The sequence below is a fragment of the Elephantulus edwardii genome, unplaced genomic scaffold (genome assembly GCF_000299155.1).
Source record: "Elephantulus edwardii isolate Elephantulus edwardi_28Jun2011 unplaced genomic scaffold, EleEdw1.0 scaffold00059, whole genome shotgun sequence".
In the NCBI taxonomy this organism is placed as follows: domain Eukaryota; kingdom Metazoa; phylum Chordata; class Mammalia; order Macroscelidea; family Macroscelididae; genus Elephantulus; species Elephantulus edwardii.
This window is the reverse complement of record NW_006399809.1, coordinates 16,310,962-16,329,147: the sequence shown is the minus strand read 5'-3', so window position 1 is coordinate 16,329,147 and position 18,186 is coordinate 16,310,962. Positions and strand designations below refer to the sequence as shown.

Sequence of the window (18,186 nt, the reverse complement as noted above, 5' to 3'; positions counted from 1 at the left end):
GGCATCTGCTAAGAAAGGCCAGACCATTCACTTTAAAAAGCACCAGTCATTGTGTCATTGTATCAGAACTGTGTGGCACAGTGCTATCCGGACACACATGCAGTTGTCATGAGTAAAAACGGACTCAATGACAACTGGCTATGCACCAGGTACTATTCTAATTGCCTATCAACATTAACTCATCTAACACAGCTTCAGTTTGCTCGGCTCCACGGTCAACACTCTTGGCACCAATAGCCAGGAAATCAAAAAACATATTGCGATGGGAAACTCTGCAGTTAGGGACCTCTCTAAAGTACTCAAGAGCAACGGTGTCTCTCTGGAGACTAAGGTCCGCCTGATACAGGCCATGGTTTTTGCAATCACTTGTTATTGCATCAGAGAGTTGGACAATGACTAGGGAGGATAGAAGGAGAACTGACGCCTTTGAGCTGTAGTGCTGGAGAAGAGTACTGAATGTACCATGGACTGCCAAGAAAACAAATACATTCATCCTAGAGAGGGTTAAACCAGGCTGCTCCTTGGAGGCAAGGATTCTGGGGCTTCGCCTGACATACTTTGGACATGTTGTAAGGAGAAACAGGTCTTTAGAGAGGGACATCATGCTGGGTAGAGTAGAGGGACAGCGCAGGAGGGGAAGACCCTCTATGAGGTGGATTGATTCAGTGACTGGGGTAATCGGGATGGGTGTGTCAGAGGCAATGAGATTGGCACAGGATAGAGCAGGGTTTAGGGCTGTTGTACATAGGGTTGCTATGAGTCGCAAACGACTCGACGGCACATAACAACAACAACAACCCACCAATACTCTGCATGAGAATAGCCTTATCTACAGCTAATAGCCAAGCATGTTGAAACACAGAGAGGTTAATACCTTATCTCAGATCTGACATATAAGAAATGGTGAAGTTGAAATTCAAGGCAAATAGGTAAATTCTAGAATCCATATCCTTAGCAGATACACATAAAAATTCAACACTGTCAAGTTTCCACTCATTGTTGTTATGTGCTATCACATTGCCTGAGACTCATAATGACCCTATGTACAATAGTTCTGAAGCCGGCTCTTTTCTGAGCCAATCTCATTGTCTCCGACACACCTACCCCCTAATATCCCAGTCATTGTGTCAATCCATCCCATCCAGGATCTTCCTCTACTGCGCTGTCCCTCAACCCTTCTAAGCATGATGTTGTTCTCCAAGGACTAGTCTCTCTTGGCCATGTGCCCAAAGTATGTGAGATGGAGCTTAAAAAATCTTTGCTTCTAAGAAGCAGCTTGGTTTTTCACCCCCCAGATCTGTTTGCTGTTTAGGCAGTCCTTGATACGTTGTTGTTGTTGTTATGTGCTGCTGAGTCACCTGCAACTCATAGCAACCCTATGCACAACAGCCCTAAACCCTGCTTTATCCTGCGCCAATCTCACTTTGTCCTAAACAACTACCCTCATTACCGCAGTCACTGAATCAATCCATCTCACTGAGGATCTTCCTCTCCTGTGCTGTCCCTCCACCCTCCCAATCATGACATCTCTCTCCAAAGACTGGTTCCTCCTTGCAACATGTTCAAAGTATGTCAGATGAAGCTTCAGAATCCTTGCCTCCAAGGAGCAACCCAACTTCACCAGTTTGTTCTGTTAGCAGTCCATGCTGCTGCTCAAATCCAGCACGCATTTGTTAAGGGGATCCCCAGGCTGGTCAGAAATCCTACACTAAGTCATGCAAGTACTTCTATGAGTTCATATTATCTACTACCATACTTCTTCATATAAACAAATCTGTTAACATTAAGTCATAAAGATTTAGTACACTCGAAATGGAGTTACTCCGAAAATAAGTGGAAACATGGACATTTCCACCCATTAGCAATTCAATGAACATAGCCCATTAGTGATGTGATGGTTAACATAAAAAGCTGAAACAGGTGGAAAGCCTAGGCAGCTACATATTCACTCTCCTTTGGTTCCTTCCTTGTATTTAGCTGTGTGGTTATCCAATTTCACTGGAAGAATTATTGTACAAACTTGTATTTAAACAAAATCTAGTATATATATCTCAAGAACAATTTTGCCCTTGTGAGACCTTCACTAATCCTCCTGAAACCTGCCTCTACTTTGCTGTGAACTCTACACAGCAACTTTCACATGAAATCTCCAGAGACTCACGTAGCCAGTTCCCCAACTTCCTCCCTGATGGGATGGTGACAGTGGCCTCACCAGACAGCAGCCTCAGATCCTTAACCAACTGATTTACCAGTAGAGAAACAGGCCCAAGTGATTTGCTCCAGATATATGCTCTCAGATGCATAGCAAGTGATCAGAAAGACTATGGCCTGAATCAGATGCACCTTAGTCCTCAAACTGACATCACTACCCTTCAATAATCTGGAGAGGTCCCTAACCTCTGCAGATTTCCCCCATGCAATGCATCTCCTTATTTCCTGACTGCTGGTACCAAGGGTGTTAGAAGCTGTTGATAGTTTCAATCTCCTCTCCATCCATCATGATGTTGCCTGTGGTAAGACTCTATGTTACTTATCTGTAATAATAACTAACAATTCCTCAATGTTTCTTTCCCATTCTTTTATTGCCATCAAGTAGGAGCCAACTCATCGCTGGCCCTCCAGCAGGTTTTCAGAGGCTGTAAACTGCATGGGAGGAGACTGTTCCTGTCTCTCCTGCAGAGCAGCTGGTGGATTTGAACCACCTGACTTTGCATTGCCATTGCATCTGTCAATGCTTAGTATGAGCCAAAAGGAGCTGTGGGGGCAAAGTGGGTTATGTGTTGGGCTGACAACCCAAAGGCTGACAATTTGAATCCATCAGCTGCTCCTCAGAAGAAAGATGAGGTTATATTTCCCCGTTAAGATGCATAGCCTCCGAAATTTGAAGGAAGACTGACATGAGGCTTATTAGCTGTGGATCTGGTTGGGTTAGCATCTGGCAGCACTGTAGTAGGAGGTAGAACCACAGTATGGCTCTCATATACTCTAGACAATTTTTGCCTTCAAAGGATCCTTCCTCCATAAAATAAACATAAATATATAAATATATTGATGATATCCATATATGTGTCTCTATATATGCACTTGTGTGGATATATATAAAAACAACACTGATATAAAGAAGTAATTCATTATTAGCATAGTATCCTAAAACATTTTCTTTTACATAAGAGTTCCTTTTTTTCCTTTTAAAGTCATAAAAGCTATTAAAAATCTTGTTGTGGGCCTTTGAAAGTATCATAATCTCTAGGTTGTAATTAATGGAGAAGTCAGACCTGCTAGAAGCTCTATTTTTATTATCTCGTTACCTTTTCCAGCCCAGGAAGGAAGTCCTATTTACTATTCCCATTTTACACATGAAGGTATTGATAAGTGGAAGTGGCTATACACTATTTTATCTTGGATCCTTACTTGCTGCCCCTCTGGCCACCATCACTCTGATATATGCCTATATAACACCCACTGGTCTTGTATCCATGTAGATAAGCAAGCAGCCAGAAGACAAGACACTGGCTAAGACAGAAGACAAGGCTGAGGAAGTTCTCAGCTACATGCCCTCCAGGAAGACCAGGAGCCTCTCTGCTGGTCTGGAGAGCTGGCTGCACCCCCTAGTGCATGCAGCTGAGACAGCCTGGCCCCAGCCACCCCAGGAGCCCTCCAAGGAGCCCCCTGTGAAAAGTATCCCCCAGTAGCCTCCTCCCTTCAGCCTAGTCTCCTAGTGCCAAGCAGCCCAGCAGTGGGACAGGGAATCCTCACTCCCAGCCCTTCAGGCCTCCCACTATTATCTAGGGGCCCCTTGTTTTTCCTCCTCTGGGACAACTCCAAGGAGAGAAACACCAGAGCAAAGCAGCAAGAGGTGGTTGCTACAGGAAACGCATCCCTTTGTTAGCAACACCTCTACAGGCCTAGAATTTTCCACAACACCAGCTTCATGTTCAAAGGAGGCACAGTTGTTTGTCTGACAGGCAGCCTCACAGAGCAAGCTAAGAATCTGTGAGTCCACTTAACACAACCCCCAAAATCAAACCAAATGAGCTGCCTTTAAGGACTCTGACCCACAGCAGGGTGGAGGAGAACTATGCTTAACAGGGTTTTCAGTGGCTGATTTTTCAGAAGTTATCCCCAAGCCTTTCTTCTCAGGTGCCTCTAGAGGGACTCAAACTCTCAATTTCATTAACTGTCTGTGCCATTCAGAGCTCTATGCTTTATACAAAACCAAATAAACATCCAAAGCCCAGAAGAGTTCTGCAAAAGCAACAATTGTCCCTCCAACCACTCACTCCATATTCAAATGTTAATTCACCAGAACCCCACCAGAGTCAGATTATACTTGAACTTCTACATATGGCCTTTAATTAATTCTAATCATAATCATTTGCTGTAATCATAAATGTAATGGTTTCCTAGGGACAGAGCTCTCAAATCACACTGACTTGATGATAACATTTTCTAAATATGGCACACTTTCAACCTCTTAATCTCGTTTCAAGACTCTGAAATAGCTGTTGGCCCTAGACTCATTTCATGACCTGAGAAAATGAATAAAGAATATAAAAATGCTTCATCGTGGACACCAGGGAGCACAGGCATGAACAGGAAGCCCTGGTGAGAGGCTCTGCAGATAAGGGAGATTAACCAGCTTTGCTTTCCACCAGATTAACGAGCATTGCTTTTCCATCGATCTGCCTTTAGGACCATCCCCGTCCTCCTCCTGCAATGGTCCAGAGTCCTCCTAGTTTTACTCCAGCCTGAACTGTGAACCCCTTGGAAAGGGACATCATGCTTGGAAAGGTGGAAGGTCAGAGAAGGAGAGGAAGACCCTCAACAAGACAGACTGATACATATACTGCAGCGATGGGCTCAAGTATGTCAGAGATGAAGAGGAATGCACAGACGGCAGGGTTCACATCTGTTGTTCATAGGGTCTCTATGAGTCATATTCAACTGGACGGTACCTACTAGCACCACTGTGCCACAGGCCTGGTACACTCCTAAATGTCTCTCCACAGGGTGATGGGCTGGTCCCAAAGCCCAGCCATGAAAACAGTAGCAGCCTGTGGTGAGGACAAATGCTGAGCTGAGGAGTCAGGCAGGAGTGGGTTTGAATCTAATTCAGCTCCAAGTCTTCTAAGACTTCTAAAAGGGTAGGTAGTCAGAGCAGGTTTTTTGTAGAATTCAAGGGAAATGATCAAATGAGCGAAAACAAGCAGAGCACCTCATTCATTGCCTGCCCGCACTGCACAGCTGCTCATCGCCACTGAGGTGTCTCTGCAGCCTTAACAGTCCTTTCCCTGGACTCTCTACAGGTAGAGCAGGAGCTCCAGGATTCCAGCTCAGGACAAACACAATAGCCTTTCTCCATGGGCAAAATGTTGGGGCAGGGTAAGTCCTCAATGTGCACGGCTACGCCACATACTGCAGACTCTGCTCACTAAGTGACAGGAGTGCCAACCTCCTGACTCCAGCCTGGTGACTACTGCAAATGTCTCATATGCAACTTAATGTCCCCTCAAGAGTCCGAATCCTCGTTAGTACCATATCTGAAGGTTTCTTCCTGCCTTATCTAAACCAAAAATAGTTTCTTCCCCTCAGACCATAGAAAAGTGTTGTCAAACTAAATTGGCTGTCATCAGCTCATTCACTCAACTTCATTGAGTGTCCCGAGCTATAAGTATTTAAAAGACGAGATTGCGCATCTTTCTCCCATGGAGCAGCTGGTGGATTTGAATCACTAACCTTTCAGTTAACATTCAAACACAGGCCACACTATGTCACTGGAGCTTCTGGAGGTTTTGCCAATACCTCTGAATCACAAAATCAGGTCACCACTTTGCTCCCACAGGACTTCTAAGGTCTTCAATTGTCCTTCATAGGCTGCATCCTTTAAACATCTAATGGGTCACTAGCACCATGATATGTATTAATTTTTTATGCATTATTTTCAAGTGCTTAGACTTGAAAATCTTGCAAAATTCACAAACTAGAAGAGGTGGTGACAACTAAAGCTAGACTGTCAGACACCTGGAAAATGAGGATTCTGCACCTCTAGGATGTCTGCTGGATTCTTCTCTTGTGATAAGATGAGTACCATCTACCTACTTTGCTGGAACAAGGTAGTATTTGTGGGTGAGGGCTAAAAGCTAAAAGCTGGCACCATGTTGCAGTAGTTTGAGTTCTTAGGCTTGGGAAAAATATTTGTGACATCTAGGATAGGTATTATGCAGACGACACAACCTGTTTTGCTGAAAGTGAGGAGGACTCGAAATGCCTGCTCCAAAAGACCAAAGATTACAGTTTTCAATAAACATTGTACCTCACCATCAAGAAGGCAAAAATCCTCATCACTTTACTTATAAGCAACATCATGATAAATGCAGAAAGGATTGAAACTTCCAACAATTGCATCTTACTGGGACCCACAATCAACATCTTTTTCACCCAGAAGTAAAGAAATCAAAATTAAACAGGAATGGAAAAATCTGCTGTCAGGGACCTACCAGATCACAATTACGTCATTTTGAAGACTAAGGTGCACCTAATTCAGGCCATGGTCTTTTCAGTTACTTGCTATGTATGTAAGAGTTAGACAATGAATAAAGATGACAGAAGAATCATCAATGCCTTTGGTTGTATTGGAAAAGAGTACTGAATATCTTATTGAATGCAAAAACCATAAACAAGTATGTCTTGGAAAAAGTCCAGCCAGAGTGCTCCTTGGAGGCAAGGACAGAGAAGCATTATATCAGCTCACATATTTGGGGCATGTTCTAAGGACAGACTATTCCTTGGAAAGAGACATCATTCTCAGAAAGATAGCTCCTCAGTGAAGGAGAGGAAGAACCTCAACAAGATGAACTGTCATAGTGATGGCAGCAATGGGCTCAAGTATGTCAGAGATGAGGAGGATGGCACAGGATAGGACAGTGTTCAGATCTATTGTTCACGGAGTCACTATGAGTCATACTTGACTCAATGACATATAACAATACAACAGGCAAATGTAACTTGTGACTATTTTTCACTCGCTTCTTACTTATTAATATGATTAGGTTCCAAGACTAGGTCATTATGAAGAAACTATAATTATGAGAAAATGCTAGATGACCACATCAGATCAGAAATAGATGACTACATCTATCAATTATACATCACTGTATGACTGCAACATTAAGCATGACATAACTGCCATGTATCATGGAGCAGCCAAGGAGATACATAACCTCAACTGTCACAGCTAGTCTTATTCTTGCCTCTCATGTTGGCATTCATCACCACCAGACATCTTTCATGCACAAAACAGTCAAAGAGTAGACTTTCCACTATTGTCATAAAGGCAAAATGTTGAATAACAAGGCAGTCAATAACAGAGGCATGAGTGTAGATGCATAAATACAAATACTGTGTAAAATATCTATTAATATATACCTAAATGCCGGGCTCTATGAGGAGAAGTATGGCATCAGGATTGGTGGAAGATCTATCAACAATCTGTGTTATGCAGATGATACAATCCTGCTTGCTGAAACTGAGGAGGACCTCATGCACTTGCTGCAGAGGGTCAAGGACTGCAGCTTTCAGTATGAACTGAGGCTCAATGTCAAGAAGACAAAGATTCTCACCACTGGACCAATTGGTAGCATCAGGATAGATGGCGAAGAGATTGAGATTGTTCACAGCTTCAGTTTGCTTGGCTCCACGGTCAACACTTTCGGCACCAGCAGCCAGGAAATTAAAAAGCGTATCGCGATGGGAAAGTCTGCTATTAGGGACCTCTCTAAAGTACTCAAGAGCAACGGTGTCTCTCTGGAGACTAAGGTCTGCCTGATACAGGCACGGTCTTTGCAATCACTTGTTATGCATCAGAGAGTTGGACAAAGACTAGGGAAGATAGAAGGAGAATTGATGCCTCGGAGCTGTGATGCTGGAGAAGAGTATTGAATGTACCCTGGACTTCCAAGAAAACAAACAGATCCATCCTGGAGAGGGTTAAACCAGGCTACTTCTTCGAGACAAGGATTCTGGGGCTTCGTTTGACATACTTTGGACATGTTGTAAGGAGAGACAGGTCCTTGGAGAGAGACATCATGCTTGGTAAGGTGGAGGGACAGTGCAGGAGGGGAAGACCCTCTATGAGGTGGATTGATTCAGTGACTGGGGTAATCAGGATGGGTGTGTCAGAGGCCATGCAATTGGCACAGGATAGAACAGGGTTTAGGACTGTTGTATATAGGGTTGCTATGAGTTGCAAACGACTCGATGGCACATAACAACAACAACAAATGTATTCTACAATTGTCTATTGCTAATATATAATATTATAATTATATGTAACATTTAATTTAAAGAGAGAGTACTTTAATAGTTATTATTTATAGATGTTGTTTGTTGTTACATGCCATCAAGTCAACTATGACCCATAGCAACTGAATGAACAATGCTTTGAACCTTGCCCTATCCTGAGCTAACCTCATCGTCTCTGGCATACCTGACCCCACTGCTTGAGTCACTGGGTCAATCCATCTCATCCAGAGTCTTCCTTTTCTGCACTGACACTCTACCATTCCAAGCATGATGTCCTTCTCCAAAGAGTGGCCTATCCCGGCAACATGCCCAAAGTACATCAGACGAACCCTCTCCAGAACAGACCTATTTGTTCTCTTAGCAGTTCATGGTATGTTCAAGACTCTTCTCTAGCACCACATTCAAAGGCGTTGATTCTTCTTGTCATCCAGCTTTAGTCCTTGCCCTGCTCTTTGAAGCAGAGCAAGTAACTGCAAAGATCATGGGCCGGATCAGCCACACCTTAGTTTCTAGACTAACACTATTGCTCTTTAGCATGCTGGAGATATCTCTGGCAACAGATTTTACCAATGCAACTTGTCTTTTGATTTCCTAACTGCTGGTGCCAAGAATGTTGACTGTGGATCCAAGTAAGATGAAATTATTAATAATGTCAATCCTTTCTCCATCCATCACGATACTGGCTATTGGCCTGGTGGTGAGGATCTTTATTATCATGATGTTAGATACAATCTACAATGAAGGCTGCAGCTGTCGTTGTTGTTATGTACTGTGAAGCTGAAACCAACTCATAGCTTACCCTCCAGTGCACTTTAAAGGCTATAAATTGCACAGAAGAAGACTACCCATTTATTTCATGTTAAGCAATTGGTGAATTCAAGCAGCTTTTCATTGAGTTGTCAATGCCAACTCCTTACAACGAGGCTACCAAATCTCCATATATAAAATGTTAGGTGTCATCAAGTCAGCAATGACTCATAACAACTCCGTGAACAACAGATAGGAATTCAGCCCTATCCTGAACCATTCTCATAAACTCTGTCATATTAAAGCCCATTGTTACAGTCACTGTGTCGAGCCATCTTGTTGAAGGTCTTCCTTTCTTTCTCTGACCCTCTACCTTTCTCCGTATGATGTCTTTTTGCCATGGACTGGCCCTTCCTGATATGTCCAAAGTATGTGAGATAAAGTGTAACCATCCTTCAGAGGGCAATTATACAGGCAAAGAACAGGAAAAAAAATTTCAAAGAGGTAAAACAAGTAGAATATGTTTACATTACTAACAGTCAAAGAACTGAAATACCACCTTCCATCTCTCAAAGTAGCAACTTGAGACAACGACAGTGTCTAACACAATGAGAAAGTGTGGATACTTTGATATTCACTAATTTTGGTGGCCTAGTGGTAAGAAATTGCACTGTGATCCCAAAGGCACACACAGTTTGAATCCACCACCCGCTCCACGGGAGATGGATGGGCAATCTCCTCCTGTGTTACTAACTACCTCTGAAAACCTACTGAAAGGTCAGCTATGGGTCGGTTTCAACTCAGTGAAACTCAACAACTACAACAACAATGTAAGCTCAGGGAGCTCAGGTGGCCTAATGGGTAAGGGTTTGCTTGTCAACCCAAAGGTAGGCAGTGGAAATTTACCCGCTGCTCAGCAGGAGAAGGATGGGCAATTTCCTCTTACGTGATTTACAGCCTCTAAAACCCACTGAAGGGTCAGCTACGAGATGGCTCCAATTGGATGGCACATAACAACAGTGCAAGCATAAACCGATCAATCTTTCCAGAAGGTAGTGAGCAATACACGTTTTAAAATTGCTAAAGTTATGAAAACTCTTAGGATAGCAAGTTTAGAAATCCATCTTAAGAGACTGAATTTTTTAAAAAATTGTTTATTGTATTTCATTTTTAAGATTGTTTATTTTAATGAAAATTATAAGTAATTATAACTATATGCAGATCAGTAAAATAGCATGAAATTAATTATATATAAATAGATTCCCAAAACCTTATTATTATATTTTAATATTATCAGTTAATATTTAATATATTAGCAAACCTTATTATTACATTTTATTTTTTAATTTTAAATATGCAAAACGTACTTGGAAAGCATGACATATTAATAGTATTTTGCATTCGGTGTTAAAGTTAATCCATATTTTCCAAAATATTAGTGTTGCCTAAAATTCCTACAATTTCTCTTATTGCACTTACTACTACTTTTACTTTCCACTCTGTAAAACAATTATGTATAAAACTCCTCATCACCCTTTCAAAGTACAAATCCCTTGATTATAGGAGGTAAGTCTGATTTAACTTCATAAATGCCCTGATAATAGCAATTTAGTGTCTTAAATAATTACATTTCCTATTTATTTGATGTTTGCCAGCTGTATAGCACTATGCTAAGCTCTGTATTTTTAATATGGTAAAATTAAATAAAAACATTTTTAAGAAGAAAAAAAGAGAAAGGAATAAATGCACACATTCAAGCTGTAATGCTAAGCCAACAGCGAAGGGTCTTCAGTGGTTCGAATACATTAGTGGCTCACGGGGAAAAAGATAGGCAGTCTCTTCCCATTTAAATTATCAGCCTAAAAACCTATTGAGGGTCACTGGGAGTCAGAATCAACTCAACACCAGTGAGATGAGTTGTTGAATTCATCTGAACTAAAGGAGCCCTAGTGGTATAGCATCTACACAGTCAAGTGCCTTTGTATAGTCAATGAAACACAGATAGATAACCCTCTGGTACGCTTTGCTTTCTGCCAAGATCCATCTGACATTGGCAATAATGTGTCTAGTGCCATGGCCCCTTCTAAACCCAGCTTCTATTTCTGGTAGTTCCGTTCCAGTCGATTTTGAATAATCTTCAGCAGGATTTTGCTTGTGTGTAATATGAATGATACTGTACGATAATTTCCAAACTATGTCAGAAACTTTTTTTTGGAATGGGAATAAATATGGATCGCTTCCAGTCAGTTGGCCTCTTCCAGGTAGTTGTCCTCCAGATTTCTTGGCACAACCTGGTAGTCCAGGGCAGCATCTGTTTGTTGAAATATGTCACTTGGTAGTCCATCAATTCCTGGGACTGTATGTTTTGCCAAGTCCTTCAGAGTAGCCTGAACTGCCTCCTTCATCATCATTGTTGTGAATGATACTCTTGATATCTTTAACTTTGAGGAGAATAAAACCTGTACTTAGACTAGGAAACAGTCCTCAGAACAGAGCAGGGAAACACTGCATGGTTCAAAATCAGCAAGGGAGTGTGTCATGGATGTGTTCTATCTCAATACCTTTTCCATTTTTATGCAGAACAGATCATTCAGGAGGCTGGGCTTTATGAGGAGGAATGTGGCATCATGATTGGAGGAAGACTCATCAGCAGCCTGTTTTATGCAGATGACTCAATCTTGCTTGCTGAAATGGAGGACCTCCAGTGCATGCTGCAGAAGGTCAAGGACTCTAATGTTCAATATGGATTGAAGCTCAACATCAAGAAGACAAAGATTCTCACCACTGGGCCAACTGACAGCACCATGATAGATGGAGAAGAGATTGAGACTGTTAACAGTTACAGCTTGCTCAGCTCCACAATCAACACTTTTGGCACCAACAGTCAGGAAATCAAAAGGCAAATTACACTAGTTAAATCTGCTATCAAGGACCTTTCCAGGGAAGCAACGATATCAGTCTGGAAACCAAGGTGTACCTGATCCAGTCCATGGTCTTCTCAATTACTTACCATGAATCAGAGAGCTGGATAATAACTAAGGATGACAGAAGAAGAATCGGTGCCTTTGAGTTGTGGTGCTGAAGAAGAGTCTTGAAAACACCATGGACTACCATGAAAACAAATTGGTCTATCTTGGAGAGGGTGAAACCAAGTTTCTCCTTGGCGGCTAGAATTTTGAAGCTTCGCCTCACATACTTTGGACACATGTCCAGGAGGGACCGATCCTTGGGGAAGGACATCATGCTCAGAAGGGTAGAGGGACAGTACAGGAGAGGAAGACCCTGGATGAGATGGACTGATACAGTAACTAGGGCAATGGATAGGTGTATCCGAGTCAGTGAGACTGTCTCAAGAGAGGGCAGGCTTCAGAGTTATTATACATAGGGTCACTATTAGCCACAGGCAACTTGACGACACATAACAACAACAACAATGGCATGGTATGGCATGGTACAGACAGCTCTGGTGGCCTAGTAGTAAGAAGCCATGCTGTAATCCAAAAGGCATGCAGTTCAAATCCAGAAGAACTCCACAGGAGAAAGACGGGCAGTCTCCTCCAGTGCAATTAACTGCCTCTGAAAATCCGCTGGATCAGCTATGGTCAGCTCTGACTCAGTGGTCCACAACAACAATGGTACAGGGAACTACGGTGGCCTCATGTAAGAAGTTGCATTGCTAATTCAAAGGTACTCGGTTCAAATCCACCAGCTAATCCATGGGAGAAAAATGAGCAAACTTCTCCCATGGGATTTACTCTCTCTAAAAACCTGCTGGAGGATCAGCTACGGGTTGGTTCCAACTTGACAGCATACAACAACGATGGTATAGTTTGTATTGCATTGGGCTGCTAAACCAAAGTTTGGCAGTTCAAATCCACTAGCTGCTCCAATAAATGGCCTATTTCCTCCAATTGTTGTTGTTGTTGTTAAGTGTCGTCGAGTTGTAGGCAACTCATAACAACCCTATGAATGAAAGACCTGGACACTTGTATAACTTTCGTCCTTTCTCCAGGTCCACAGGGTTTCCAGAGGCAAGCTATTTCGGAAGTGGATGCCACTTCTGCTTCCAAGCTTGTTTTAATCAAGGAGCTCCACCAAACACTGTCCCCCATGGGTAACCATTCTCACATTTGACGCATCAGTGTCACAGTGTTCAGATTCACAGCAACCACAAGTTACCTCTGTACAGCAAGTGACAGACCAAGGCTATACGACCTAGAAGAATGTTTCACCAAAAACAATTAAAGACAGGCCTGAGAGCTGCGGATTAGAGTCACCCACCTTTGGCTTGGTAGCATCAATTTCTGTCCACTAGGCCAAATGATCTCTCTCTATGCTGTTGTTTTTGTCTTTAAGTGCTGTTGAGTCATAGGTGACTCATAGCGACCCTATGAAATTTATAATCTCTGTAAACTTAAAGGAAGGTCTTATATTAGTCATAAGTGACTTGACTGCAGCAGGAAGGTTTTGGTTATTTTGGTGGAGATGTTTTGTCTAAACGTGCTGGTAACAATGTCACTTAGATGTAGCCAAGTCACTTTAGGGAACACATTGACCCTCAAACTATATTACTCTGTCAGACCACATCTTCCTTCTAATGGAGATAGGAGCAAAAAAGAGGAATGAGATTAGGGGGACAAAAATAATCCTATAAACCTGGGCTTTGGGAAGCCATACTTTTGGAGGCTGAATGCTCTCAGAACCACCAAATATAATGTCTAAAGCACTTTTGAAAATGTGCCTGTTGGACTCATGAAAATTAATATTAACATGACAATGGCCTTTTATCTAAACCCATTTCACTGGTGCAACCTTTCATTTACTTCTACTTATGTCTCTTGAACAATCACAATCACCTACTGAAAGTGAAAAAGAAATAAGACACAGTCTCATCCTTGAAGATTTTACTGTGTGATGTGAAAAACCAACAAGTCCTTAAATGAGTGTGCTGAGGCAAAATGTGAGCTCTAAGAGAGGACTACAGGCTCTGGGAAGAGTCAAGGAAGACTTCTTGCTGCCAGGAAGGATATGGAGAAGACTGCTCATGAAAGCTGGAATCTGAAGGCTGTTAAGGAATGGCAACCCTGACAGAAGGAAAAGCCTGAGCAAAGGCTCAGATGGAGGGGATACAAGTGTGGGATAAGGGCAATAGATGATGGCTGTGCAGAGAAGACACACTGGAAGTGACAACTGAGATCAGAAAGGTAAGCTCAAGAAGCACTAGAGAGCCTCGGAAAGCAAACAGGGAGTATAGATTTAGTCCAGAATGGCATCTTCAGTCCTTGCTCCTGAAATTTTGTCATTTCACTCTAATCTTAGCAAAAGTGGTCCAAAGATTAGCTCTTCTTCTTGATCTGCTCTTGTTCCTAGATTTCCCCCCCTCCTCTGTATTTCCAAGCAGGTGCAACCCACCAAAAAGCAAAATGAGAGCCACTCTCATTTTCAAAGCTTGTGGACTTAAACTCAGATTGAAAGCCCTATAGCCTAAGCGCAGTAACCCCAAAAGCAGAAACATGAAGCAGCTGCTTGACACTTGGCTGAGCCCTCTGTCCTGAGCATTCCAGACAGGAGGCCTCAAGGCACTACCTGGGATTCTGGCTCTGCAGGGATGGAGCAACCTTCCACAGATTGTTTCAAAACAGTAATCTGAGATCAATATTAAAATAGAACTGAGCTCTAAAAGTCACTCTCAGAGGGTCAGCCCTGTGGTCCTGCTCCCTCCAAAACTTATGAAGGCACCTCCCATCAGTCTATTCCATTATCCTTAAGGTGAAGGATTTGAGGTGGAAAGAAAACAGGTTGCCACTGGGAAGGCAAAGGAGGTGAACCTCACCCCACAGCTGACCAATATCACAACTTTTGCTTAAATATCCCAGTAACACAGCACGCCCTCCCTATGCTTCCCTCTACTTTCCCTTTTCTGAAAGTCCGCTGTATATATATGTCCTTTATCCTTACTTATTTCAACTTTTCTGGAAACTCTTGTTCTCTATTCCTCTGTCTGTGGTTCGTTCTCTCTCTCTCTCTCTCTCTCTCTCTCTCTCTCTGTGTGTGTGTGTGTGTGTGTGTGTGTCTGCCTATGTCTCTACCTTCCTCTGTTTTCTGTCACAGCCTCCACGTCTGTGTCTTTCTATCCCTTTATCAGTGTCTGTAGTGGCACTTGGCTTTGTTCTGATTGCTATCCCGTGTTACTAATGTGTCTGGGTCTAGGTCGCTCTGAGGTTCAGTCTCTCCCAGGTCGCCCTCTCTATCTTTCAGTCTTGTCTCTCCCCTGCCTGGTTCTGTCTTCCCTCTCTCGGTATCTCTACTTCCATCACTCTGTCTCCATGCCTGGCTCGACCTCTCCTCTCCTGGCTGGCATTACAAAAAATCATAGCAAGGAAACCATATGGCTCCCATGGGCGCGATCCTGAAAGCTGGCTGCAGGGGGATGCCAAGTTTGAGGGGTTGGGGCGCTGCACAGAGAGCCCCAGGGCGCGGGGACCCCGCAGTGAGCGCACGACTATCCAGTCCTGAGCACAGCGCCCAGACTCCCGCTCAGCCCCTGGCCTCCCCCTTGTCCCACTCAGGAAGGGACTCTCCGCCGCCACCTGAGAGGGTGCTGGTTAAAGTGGGAGTCCACCCGGAGTGGAAAGTTCTCACCAATGGTGAAGCTGTAGCCATCGATGCTGAAAGTGGCGCTCCGGCATTTCTTGAAGCCCTCCTTCCTGTTGCTGGCGTCCGTCATGGCTCAGGAGAGCAGGCAGGCGCCGCGCGGAGCTGCCAGCCGGGTCCCCGGGTCCCCTCCCCGGTGGCGCCCACGGTGCCAGCAGCCCGCCGCTCTGTGAGAGGAGCGGAGCGTGCGGCTGCAGCGCGGGACCAGACGCCAAGGAGCGCACTGGGGGCGGGAGTCAGCGGGCCATCTCCGCTCCGATCTCGGTCCTGGACGCGGCCAGGGAGCGTGGGCGCGCGCAGCCGGGGTCCCCGCCTCTCTCCCTCTTCGATCGCGGGGAGGCGCCGTGCCCGCGCCCCGCGCACGTCTGTTTTCTATCCTGGCTCCCGCGTCCCTCTCAGGAGGCTGGTGGGGCTCAGGGACCCACGGGAACTGCCGCGGTCAGGCGCTGGAGTTCTTTCAGATATGTTTTCTCTGGCCAACCAGGGAGCTCCCCCCAAAAAAAACACATCAACAGATGGAAAAGCAAACATGTAAACAGTCAGATGCTGCCAAAGTTTACTCCAAACAAGGAAGTCGGGACGTCACCACGCCCACTTCCTCCCCTCTGCTGTCCCCGGACCCACCAGCCGGACCGCAGACCCCAGCAGAAAAGATGAAAACCACCCACTGGTGCAGACAAACGCTTTTATACAAGGGCTAGAAAAGGGGCACTTTACAACCCAGCCCTGTTCCCCCACCTCCTCCACATGGCCTGGCCCGGCTGTTCTGAATAAGGTTTCGCCAAATGGACTGCACTGTCTTCCAAACTGACTGGACTCATAGAGGCCCTAGAGGATGGAACAGAGCTGCCCCAGAGAGCTTCCAAGGCAGGGCTGAAGCAAAATGCCACCTTTTTCTCTCCAAAACTAGTCAGTGGGTTCGAACTGCAGCTCATCCATCCAATTAAGCAACAGAGTGCTTAAGCACTAGGCCATCAGGGCACCTCTAAATATGACAAATTTATGAGATGAGTCAATTCCAATGCCAACTCGTGGTGACTCTCCTTGCCAGGCTGTAAATCTTAATGGAAGCCTGCGGAGTAGCCAGTGAATTGAAACTGTCAACCTTGTGGTTAACATCCCAGCGTGTTGCACACTAACGGTCCCTTCCAACCACGACAGACCCTTGGAATTTATGGAGGCTGGAGAAATGTTAGCATTTACAGAAATAGCTCTTGTTACAGATGAGAAAGTAAAGCTAGGAGGAATTTGCCTGAGGTCCTACAGTTGGGAAGTGACACACATTTTCACTTTATGGCACCAAGTCAATCATGTCTCTAGCTGCTCCCCTAGAGAAAGATGGACAATCATCTCCGGGCAGATTTACTGCCTCTGAAAACCTGCTGGCAGGTCAGCTATGAGTCAGTTCTGACTCAACAGTACACAGCATCAACAACAGTTGCAATATTTTGATCATGTTCACAGAAGAGGCCAGTCCCTGAAAAAAGACATCATGCTGGGAAAGGTCATACAAGAGAAAGAAGACCTTTAATGAGACAGATTAGCACAGTGGCTGCCGCAATGGGCTCGAGCACAGTAGAGATTATACTGATGGAGCAGGATAGGGCAAGGTTCAAGTCTGCTGCTCACAGGCTTCCTAAGAGTCCAAGTCAACTTGACAGTATATAACAAGAGTGGCCATGCTTTGCACAGGGGCTGAGGATACACATGAAAAGCAATCTTGAAAGGGGCAGTTTCCACCCAGTATGACATGTGCTGTCAGTGCTGTTCAAGGCTATTCTCTCATGGCTGTCTAGTCAGAACTGACTCAGAGCTGTCCCTCCACTGGGTTTCCAATCCCTCAAGAGGAGATTGCCCATCTTTTTCTGGAAGAGTGGCTGACAGATTTGAACTGCATATATTTGCACTGGCTGCACAATTCCTTACCACTAAAGCAAGTGCTCCCTTCAGGTGGTTGTTGTTGTGTACCATCTGAGTCAGAATGGACCCATTGCTGACCGTCTGGCAGGTTTTCAGAGGCAGTAAATCAAATGGGAGGAGATTGTTCATCCTTCTCCCTCAGACCAGCTGGTAGATTCAAACCCCTTGCCTTTGGGATTGCAGTACAGCTTCTTCTTATCACTAAGCCACCAGAGCTCCTCTTTGAAAAGGTGAGGGGGACAACAAAGGAGAGAAAGACTCTCAAACAGATAGTAACTGCTACAGTGGGCTAGAGTATGTCAGAAAGTGTGAAGATGGCACAGGATTAGGGCAGGATTCAGACCTGTTGTGGACAGAGTCACTCAATTGTACTCAATTCAACAGCACCTAACAACAACCACAGTTTGTTGTGAGAGGGGCCCTAGTGTCTTCGTGGTTAAGTGACCAGATGCTCACCAGCGATTGAGCAGCTGGACACACACAACCCCTCCCCACCCAGTCATTCTACAGGGGAAAGGTGTGGCTGGCTGCTTCCACAGAAATAGTTAAACCTTTGAAACCCAG

General features: G+C 44.3%; 1 protein-coding gene across 1 annotated transcript in view; it reads right to left on the bottom strand.

The window, feature by feature from the left end:
• Nucleotides 1–15,839, bottom strand: part of PDE1C (phosphodiesterase 1C, calmodulin-dependent 70kDa) — a 718,015-nt gene extending 702,176 nt beyond the window's left edge. Inside the window, exon 1 of the mRNA XM_006887612.1 lies at nucleotides 15,691–15,839. Within this exon, the coding sequence (XP_006887674.1) occupies nucleotides 15,691–15,775 (85 nt within the window). The 5' untranslated portion in view covers nucleotides 15,776–15,839. The remainder of the gene's footprint in view (nucleotides 1–15,690) is intronic.
• Nucleotides 15,840–18,186: the final 2,347 nt, after the last annotated feature.